This window comes from Cryptomeria japonica, chromosome 3 (genome assembly GCF_030272615.1).
Source record: "Cryptomeria japonica chromosome 3, Sugi_1.0, whole genome shotgun sequence".
Classification (NCBI taxonomy): Eukaryota; Viridiplantae; Streptophyta; class Pinopsida; order Cupressales; family Cupressaceae; genus Cryptomeria; species Cryptomeria japonica.
Window position 1 is genome coordinate 730,508,110 of NC_081407.1, and position 10,438 is coordinate 730,518,547.

The 10,438-nt window shown below is 37.1% G+C and overlaps 1 protein-coding gene across 2 annotated transcripts in view; it reads right to left on the bottom strand.

Moving 5' to 3' along the window:
* Window positions 1-9,640, bottom strand: part of LOC131032476 (protein MIS12 homolog) — a 139,327-nt gene extending 129,687 nt beyond the window's left edge. Inside the window, exons 1-4 of one of the 2 annotated variants that reach the window (XM_057963456.2) lie at window positions 9,415-9,640; window positions 9,260-9,318; window positions 8,793-8,978; window positions 8,556-8,613 (exon numbers count right to left, since the gene is read on the bottom strand). In XM_057963456.2, the coding sequence (XP_057819439.1) occupies window positions 8,556-8,613; window positions 8,793-8,959 (225 nt within the window). In that variant the 5' untranslated portion in view covers window positions 8,960-8,978; window positions 9,260-9,318; window positions 9,415-9,640. The remainder of the gene's footprint in view (window positions 1-8,555; window positions 8,614-8,792; window positions 8,979-9,259; window positions 9,319-9,414) is intronic. The other variant, XM_057963457.2, reaches the window with a different exon arrangement.
* Between the last annotated feature and the right edge of the window lie 798 nt (window positions 9,641-10,438).

Genomic DNA, 10,438 nt, shown 5'->3' on the forward strand with positions numbered 1-10,438 from the left:
AGCAACTAGACCTGATCTCAATTATGTTGTGAGCTACATATCTCGCTTCATGAGAGCCCCTAAGGCAGAACATTGGGTTGCAGCGAAGCGTGTACTAAGATATATGAAGGGTACACCTGACTTTAGCATTCTATACAGCAAAAGCAAAGATCCTCAACCAATTGGTTTTACAAACTTAGACTGGACAGGTTTTATTGATGACAAAAAGTCTACTTCTGGACATAGGTGCAGTCACATGGACCAGTCAGAAGCAGCACACGATAGCTCTTTCCTCGACAAAAGCAGAATATCGGATAACTATAAAAATAGCATGTGAAGCAGTTTGGCTTCAAAGGATGCTTTCTAACATGCAAATGTCTCAAGCAGGTCCTTCACCCTTGTACTGTGGCAATCAAAGGATGTTGAAACTTGCCAAGAATCCAGTCTTCCATGAGCGCACCAAAAATGTTGAGCTTCACTATCATTTCATTTGACAGCTTGTAGAAGACGGATTAGCACAGTTGCAATATGTTCCAACTAAGGACCAAACTACAGACATCCTCACCGAGTCTCTAACCCCGGAAGTTTGTAAAATTTAGGGGGCAACTTGGTGTAGTTGATAGGATGACCATCAAGGGAGGGTATTAAAGTAATATTATATTATTTAATGGTCATTTAGGATAGTTTAGTTTATTTAGTTAGTTTCTAATTTAGATTTTGTTTACGATTGTTTCATTTAGAAACATCATCTTTTAATTGTCTTTAAATGTAACTTTGTTTTCATTAATCTATTATCCAATTACCATTTCAATGGTGTCTCAATGATATCAATGCTGGAATTTATCATTTCAAATGGCATTTGACAAAAGAATCAGGAAATAACATCGGCATTTGCACAAGATGCTCTACAAATGTCACATATCAGACAAAACAAGCTCTTGGTGACACTAGTGAGAGTAAGGCCAAAAATGCGAAAACCGAAATTGAAATAGGTTCTAGTTCTACAAATGTTAGGAGGAATCATTTGGGTGAGGATGATGGTGAACAAGGGGGTTTCAAGCAATCTGGATCAGCACCTTCTACAACATATGGACCAAACACAGGTGGAGGAAACATTAATTATTTCTTCCAACCTCGTACTACACCAGGATCACAGACCACTTTAGAGTATAGAATGGAGGAAAGATGTCCATGAACAAGCAAAGAAGGCAATTACAAATTTTGGTACTCCTCTAGCTTACCACTCCATGTTGCCAAATCTCCATATTGGCAAGGTATGGTGGATGTTATTGCAACTGCAAGTCTTGGATTTCAAGCCCCATCTTACAAGACATTGATGGTTAGTATGCTAAAAGATGCAGTACATAATTCCGTATCGGCAAGGTATGGTGGATGCTATTGTAATTGCAAGTCTTGGATTTCAAGCCCCGTCTTACAAAACATCGGGGGTTAGTATGCTAAAAGATGCAATACAGAATGTTCAAGATATCGTTTAAAGAGCATCGATTAGAGTGGGTTAATAGTGGTTGCACTGTTATGTCAAATGGATGGACGAATAGAAGGAACCAAACCCTCCTTAACTTCCTTGTCTCTTCTGATTTTGGCACTATATTTTTTAAATCTATGGATGCATCAAACATGATCAAATTTGCAACTACATTGTTCGAGATGTATGACTTGGTAGTCATGGATGTAGGACCACAAAATGTGGCTCAATTTATTACAAACAATGATGTTGATTGTGTTGCTGCTAGGAGATACCTGATACACAAATACCCCTCTATATCTTTTACCCCATGTGTAGCACATTGCCTTGATCTAACCCTAGAGGACATTGGAAAAATTGAATGGGTTAAGGAGGTATTCGAAAAGGCTTGCATGGTTACCAAATTTATCTATAATCGCACGAGGGTTTTGTCTATAATGCGCTCTTTCACAGAGGCAAGGAGCAAGTTCAACCAGAGGTGACAAGATTTGCAACACACTTCCTTGCACTATAGACTCTATGTCAATAAAAAATGAATTTGAGGCAAATGATTGTTCCAAGCAAATGGATGGAGTTTGGCTTCAAAAATCAAACAGATGGCATTACAATGGCTGAGTACATGTATTCTACCAGTTTTTGCAATACGGTTGAACAAATTGTAGAATTTTCAGAGATCCCCTATGGGATATTTGTATGAGACCATGGATAGGGCCAAGAAGGTGATGTGGAGTAGGATGAAAAATACAAAGGATAGGTATATGCCATTGTGGGACATAATTGATAGGAGATGGATGGACAGATGCATTCTCCTCTCCATGTTGCAAGATACTTTCTCAATCCATCATTGTTCTTACAAGACTCTATAAACTTTTGACAGCCTCTTTATTTTGTCAACATGGTCATTAAATTTGTCAAGATTTTAAGATACTCTTACAACATCATCTCCACATAATGTGTTTTTCAGCTCAATGGTGCGCTTGTTTTGGTCACGAATGCAAAAATATTAGGTGGAAGGTGATATGCATTTTAACCCAACCATGCAACTCATCCGCTTGTGAGTGTAATTGGAGTGTTTTTTAACACATACATTCCAAGCAACGTAACAACAATGGATGAATGACTTGGTGTTTGTTCACCACAACCTTCGCTTGAAGCTAAAGAAAGCTCGAGGTAAGATTTTGTATATACTTGTTGTTAGTTGAAATTGTACTCATTGTGTTTTTCACTTGTAAGCCAAAGACTAATTTGTACATGGGCAAAAACAAGAACTATTGAGGAAGAAAAACCAATTGACCTTGACGAGAATAATCCAAAGTCTGAGTGGATTGTTGGTGATGATGATGATTTTCTTGGGCCTAATTATTTTGATATCATGGCACAGGCCAGCTTGCCTCCAAAATGGATTGAAGGAGCTAGGGCAGGCTCTCAGCTTCATCATCAGAACCTCCTACCCTCTAACATGTCAGTGGCTACATTTGGTTTTTTGGAACTTTGTACTTAGTTTATAAGTTGACTTTGTACATAGTCACAAACAATATAGTAAATGATATTTTGACAATTGTCACCATCTTAGTTATTTATGTTGTCGTATGTTTTGTGCGATGTAATCAACGATATGAATATAAACAACGAAAAATCCCTTTTCTACAATTCAGGTGTTGAAGTCTCTATATTATTTGCTTACAATATCTCTAAGCCATGGAAATGCCCTTAAATATAGAAAATAATAATAATAATTTTTGAATGTTTTTCTTCATTTTTTTTAATTTTTTTGTAAATCCGATTTTTTCCCAATTCTTTCAAAAAATCTTATACTTTTGGTTTGTCAATTAATTCCCCAAATGACAAATGCTGCTATGGCATGTACAAACCCAACCCCAAATTTTTTATTGGCCAAATCTGCAAATCAAACCCATAAACCCAAACCTAAACCAGAACCAGTAACTTAGCTTTCAGATCACCAAATAGATCTTGAAAAAACTCAAATATGAACTATAGTAGGCTGTATTCTCTAAGAGAAAGGTGAAAAGGTTCATAACATCCCTGATTCAGAATTTTATTTACCTTTGGCTTTTGTTTCAGTGTAGCTAAAATTAGTCTATATTTTACCTTGTCTATGTAGAGACAACCTTTACAATTTTTATTAACATCTACACTTGACACATAGAAAACTATTCAAAACAACTATGCGAAACTATTTGTGTCAAGATGTCATGTCCCCTTTTGGAGACTAAAACAGTAAGAAGACCTCCAGCCTATTCTCTTTCCCATAGGTTAAAAGGATTAAGCAAGGAAAGAAAATAATACTCTTATTTTTTAGTTGGGGCTGATAAACCTTTATTTAGGAGGCAACTTAATATGATATTATAATTTAAAAAGTGTTTTTAAACAATTTATAATTATAAAAAAAGTATTTTTAAATACTTGGAGGAAAATTTAGGACCCAAAGGCCCGAATTGAAAGGGTGTACCAATAAGGCGCCAATCTTCATTTCATCTTCCGGTTTCATGTTTTGTATTGTTCACTTTGAGTTCAAGTTTGGAGCTTGCATTCAAGGACAAAACCCCTTGGCTGGAAACCCTGTGAACTAGGAGGATGGAAGCCCTCTTGACTCGCCAAATTCAAAAGGTCAAGCAGTTTGGTGTTTGCAAGCAACCCAATTTAAGATCTTGGAGCTGAATTGCATCATTTCTCTAGCAAAATTCCAGGGCTGGTTTCAGGTTTAGTGAGTTTAATGTGGAGCAAATTTGGTAAGGAGCGCAACTCAGTATCTGAGGGGTTTGTAGTAGTTTAAAGGCAGGTTGAGGGCTATTTCGGTATAAAAATTCAGCAAAGAATCTTATAAATCAAGCTGCTGCAGTTTGGGAATAATGCATAGTAGTTGAGGACTATTTTGCATTATTTTCAGGGAAAATAGGCACTTGCACATTTCCAGGACTGGACTGTGGCAATTTAAAGCTAGTCTGAGGAGATTTTATGATAGAAATTATGCACGGCAAATTCCTGAAGAGGGCCACTATATCTTAGAGGGAATTCTGGCATTTTTAAGTTCTTTTGGATGGGCAACTAGGGCAGAAAGGAGTGTCCATATTACAGCAGAGATCATTCCATATTTTTATGTTAATAAAAGCAATAGAAGAGGATTTAATCTGCCATACATTGAGGTTAGTGTTCGCTGATATTTTGCTCTAATTTCAGTAATTGAAGTTGACATTTACATTGGTCCAATTGGCCATATTTTGACATGTAATAAATGAACATTTATGATTATTATGGTTGATTTGAAGAATAAGAACTTTGGCTGTAGTTCTAGGAAGATTTCAACAATAAAGCAATAAGGGTTTCAGATTGATATTTTAAAGTGGTCTCCCTGTGCAAAGAGATATTCAATGACTTAATGTGATGCAGTGGGAAAACAAACCCACTAAGACCTGCCACAACTAGCACTCCAATCACACATACAAATCTGAAGTATATTACAATAAAATAGATTAAATGGACAGCAAACTGATGCACAACTTCAGAAATTCTTATTGAAATTCAAAACAAATCTGTGTCATGTCCCCTCTTTAGCTCTGTCTATCAGAGACATGTGAGTCAGCTTATTATGGGGTCTTGTAGGCTGGTAGTGGTGGATAGAGACTCAGTGAGGATATTCAGTGTTTGGGATTTGGTGTTCTGGCAGTAGCAGACCAGTTTGGAGCAGTTCCTTAATTTTAGGAGGCAGTTCCTACATTTGTGGAGGCTATTCCTACCATTTAGGAGGTTATGACAGTATCCAAGGTTGGGTTTCCATGAGACTATTCCTTGGTTTCAGTTTCAGAAGATTTGGGTATGTTTCCTAGTTTCTAGGAGCATCCCTAGATTTTAGGGATAAGATTGCCAGTGGATCCATGATTTCCGACTTCAGTCACAGACGGGTGGCAGGTTCCATTTCAGGCTTTTGGAGTCATTTGAGCCTTCTGCAACTATTTGAGTTATATTTTTAATATATTTAAATATTTCCTAAGTTAGCGTTTAATTAATTAAATAAAGCTATGTTTATAGCCATTTTGGAGTAATAAGGGGTTTTTGGCTTCATCTGGATGCATATGCCCATGTGTGATAGCTCGTTGGAAAGGTCTTGAACTTTTCTAAATGTTTCCCATTTGTCAAGGACCCTTTTGATGAACGGAATTCTTTTATATTAAAAAAGTGGCGTTTTCTCTATACTTGGCGACTAAAAATGAGAAATAAGACTTTATAAGCCTAAGCGCACTTTCAATACACTTTTAGGGTTCGAGCTAGAGGGGAGGAGTTATAAGGAGATGGTAACCTAATTATCACTTGTCTTTTACACATTTCATCTTTGATTTGGAGAATTTGCTCTGGAGAGCGATTCAGCATCTAGGACGGAAACCCCAGGGTCTTGCTTGTCTGGGACGTAGCCCCCAGCACAGTGGTTATTTGGTTCTTGCATTCAATTTTCAATGCCTTTGAGTTGGTACGATATCTTTTCTGGAGGATTCAGTGAATAGAGTTAGGGTTCAGCATGGAGATTGGGGTTTCCAGCTTGGCATCACCTAACAAACTTACGGCTGTACTTTACAGCCATTTCTCTTCCCACGTGGAGCTATGTAAGAGCTTGGATGTTTGCCGCAACCTCCTTCTTGATTACAGTATTCACTCTTCATCCAAGTTGGACTCATTGTTATTGTAATCTTTCTGGAATTGTTTGGAATCACTATCTGGATAATTATTTGATTTAAATAATCAGAAATCTGCTTGGTACGATTCTGATTTGGCTGTGTATGAACATTTATTTCCAATACTCTTTTCATGTACTTGTTCTTCAATTATTACTTGCTGAAAAACTATCAAAAACACAAAAATAAACAAACCTTCTGCAACTTCTGTCTATTCTCTAAAACCATCAAAGGAAACACAAGAAAATATAGTTTATTAATTTAAAATCTACAGCAGATCAGCAAGGGGATCCATCAGGGATCTTTCAATCTGCATTACAAAATGTGAGCCTACTAGCTTCCCTTTACAACATTCCATCTGATTTGGTCTCTCACAAACCTGCAACAATAGTCGTTTTTTTTTAACCAACATGTAAAGGCTTCTCAAAGGCCCTCTTCTTTCAAACTCTCATCCTCAAGCTACATCTATATAGCCAACAAATTAAACTCTCCACACCAAAACAGCCTTCTTTCTAAACATTTGGAGTTTTCCCATTTCCCCAGCACGCTGCTCTCTCCCAAAACAGCCCCCTCTTCCCCAAAACAATCCTCTCACTCCCAAAACCCAAAAACCTCTCCCAAAAATGCTACCACCACCTCCCTTGGCAGCCACACAAAATTTCCCCTTTTACTTAGGTTGCTGCCTACTCTCTCCCCCTCTATTGCAGCTCTAGCTTTCCTCCTTTAATATTTTCAACCCCATTCTTTTAAAGCATATTCCAATTTTATTCTATATTTGGTCATCCCACAAATAGCTAATGCCCTGCCAACATTTATTGTCTCATAAATTCTCAGTGACTGTTATTCTTCTTATTCTCCTACAGCCGTTTCAAGAAATCTATTTCTTGAGGCAACTCTGTCAACAGTTATGTGCCATGTCTATGCTTCCATATTTGGATATATTCTGACATGGCATTTTAAATATTACACCAGACAAAATTTCCCACTTTGCAATGCATTGGTGGAAGTCCAGACACTATTTCAAAGCTCCCATTTTGGCACGGACTGGCAGTATGCGCCTGCATCATGATGACTGTCTTATGCAACTCTGAGATACATTTCCAGATCAGCAAATTGCAATTGTTTGGAACTACTCAGGAATGAAGTAAATTGAGGTTATTAAAGTGTTCATCCATTTTGATTGAAGTTGTCCCTGAGTAACTGTATTTATCAACATTCTAAATTGTTTTAGTTTGATAACACCCAGAAAAAAAATTAAAATTCAGAAAACATTACATAAGAAAATGAAGTTCTAGCTGTGAGCTAACACAAGAAAAAGTTAATAATATTTTTCCAATGTATCCCAAATGAAAGATTTAATAACAATTATCCAATGTCTCCCAAAAGACAGAGACTGCTCCCAATGATGGGTTTGGTGCAAATATGCTAGAAAAGCATAAAGATGTACAGAAGAGACCTCAAATTTGATAGAGCTATGAAAAGAAATCTAGGATTAACAAGAGAAAAAAACTTAGTGATGACGATGGAAAACCTTTGTTAATGTTTTCAGCTCACTTGGAACTGGATACAACAATAAGAAGCAACTGCTCTCTCAAAAGGAATAAGAATGGCAGAGAAGAAGAGATGATCAAAACACCAGATGGAAGGTGTCTCGATGCAAACTACAAAAGCAGTAAAAAGGGACAGTGAAATATTCGGAAAATAAACAATATTATTCAAGAAATTAAGATGGAAACAGAGAATCTCAAAATCTCATACCAATATCTCAAGAGGACTGGAAAAACAGTGGCAAAACTAGTGGCCAATTGACAGGTGGAAATGTTGAACAACATAGATCATGATGATTTTCCCCCTCTGAGGCAATAAAGTTAATACCAGAGGAAAGCGTCAAAGTGGAAGAGCTTGCTCTACATTAAAATTGTAAAACTCCGGATGAAAAATAAGAAAGACCTCTATAATCGTGTTTATGTGCTCTCAGTGATGCCTCTTCGTGATACAATGAGAAAGATAAGAATGAGAAAAGGAGTGTGATAGATGAATGATAAATGCTGCCAACTTTTTTCTTTGGCCAACTTTCTAGCATTGAGACCATGCTTGGAACTGATGAATGGAGATTGCCCTATAGATAGAAAAGTAGATGCTTAATTTCGATTTTTTAAATTCGTGTAATTTTTATTTTTCCAATATGACTAGTTAACATCAACTGGGAGTTGGCATGTCAGCAACAATTTTATTGAGAAAGGTTAATTGATTATGTTCACAGCTTTAAATGGGATGTTTTCTCTAGATCCAGGGTCCCTTAACCCTCGGTATATTTGGTCAAAACAAAAAGCCGGTTAGTCAATTCTGTGAATATTATTGTATGGGATGCCAAGTCAATTCAGAAAACAATGCAACGAACTTGCCTTTGATAGTTTGTCGACTACCGCATCATCCTTGAGGCCCAACACATTTGGAGCTTGCCTGCAAGAATAGTAGTTTTCAGTTAGATTATTTCCCCTTCTTCTTCCCCTTTCTGTTTAGTTTTGCAGAAAAAACAATCGATTATTGGCAATCTTCAAACAAGAAAATTGCAACAGGCATGAATTGACGAATTGAGTTAATAAAGAACAGATACTCAGAGTATAAATGTCAAGCCATACTCTTTGAAGAAACCAAATCCTTCATCAAGAACATCATCCACAGCATTTCTCACATCATTTACGAACAGTTGTGGATCAAAATTGAGTGAACCAAATATATTGTCAGTTTTATCCTCTAACGAACTACGGGCTTGCCCCTTGCTGGTTTCCCCCTTTTCTCTCTCCATCGCTCTTTTGTGCTTGAATCTGAATTGACAATTTCAAAATTCAGAAAAGATGGAATCAATGCTATTTCTGAGAATATCCAATTGCTCCGCGCAGTCGAAAATCGTAAATAAGGAAAATTTCAAAAAGATTTATGCGACCACTCTACAATTCATCGTGTGAATCAACCTAAGAAAATCAGTGCATAAAACAAGCCTTTGAGCAGACATTCTACCATATGAAAAAATATGACTGATCTTTCCGCTCATGGGTAAGTAAAGAGCAGATATACATTCAGGCATATTGGCAAACGATTTGCATACCAAATTGATCCCTCGAAATCCACAGCATTCAAGCGAAACTACCCTCGTCAAATAAAACCCTAGTGTCCACACGCATTGCATACTGTTAAACAGGTCCATCGAATAAAATTCAACAAACTGCACAGAAAGAATTAAAAGAAGACGAAGAATTTCACCTGGAAGAAATGGAAGAATTGGTGGGAGGGACAATTATTTACGAAGATGTTGTTGACACGTCAGGCTGTGGTTTCGCCCGCCTAAATTGTTTTTTGAAACTCGTCCTTTTATTATGTAGACATCTATCAAGGGAATCAAACACCATACTTGTTAATGCTAAGCATTTGCTTGTCTACACTTTTTTCACCTACTATAATAGGTATCAATGTCGGAGAAGGAAGGATGTATCCGCAACCTCTATGTAGCCATCAAACTTTATATTTGACCATATTAATTAATTAAAAAAGTGATTTCTTTTTTAGTAAAGCCACTTTAATAGGTATCATTAAGGCCAATGTGACCTATTGCTTTTCATCTTATTCAGCAATAGAAGACACACAACACCTTTCTCTCACGTGCTTTCCAGGTTTTCTCTATTCTGGCTGCCTCCTCCAATAGGCAGACAAGTATTTAGTTGTTTCTTATTTTGTTTTCTCTTTCTCTTGTATTTTGGAAATGGAAACAAATGTATCATTAAACATGCAAAATGAACAAAACATACAAAATGGGCAAAACACATTCGGTTGGGTTGAATCAAACCATCTAGGCCAAGTCAAAATTGCTTCCTCACTCAAAGCAAAAAAATGGGTTCGGGTTAATGCCAAACAATTTCAGAGCATATTAAGACTCAGACGTGCACGTTTAAAACGGAAGGAGACAAAGAAGCAAAACATTTTGGCTTTCCGCAATAAACAATACATACAGAAATCCCCTTTGCAGAGAGGTGGATGTAGCACACCTAAAGGTCACAAAGATTGCGCGAAATCTATTTTTTACGGCCCCACTACCACACCTCTCACTCGGTCATCTGAACTCTATGTGCAAGAACTTTTAAATGTCAAGGAGAGGTTGGAGGCTTTGGAATTCAAGGCACGAGAAAGAGATCACAGAATCCATTCCTTAAAAGAACAACTGGCATTGGTGCAAGAAACCCCTTTGGTCGGAAAAATTGAATGGCAGAACATGAAAACTGAATGGAATAAC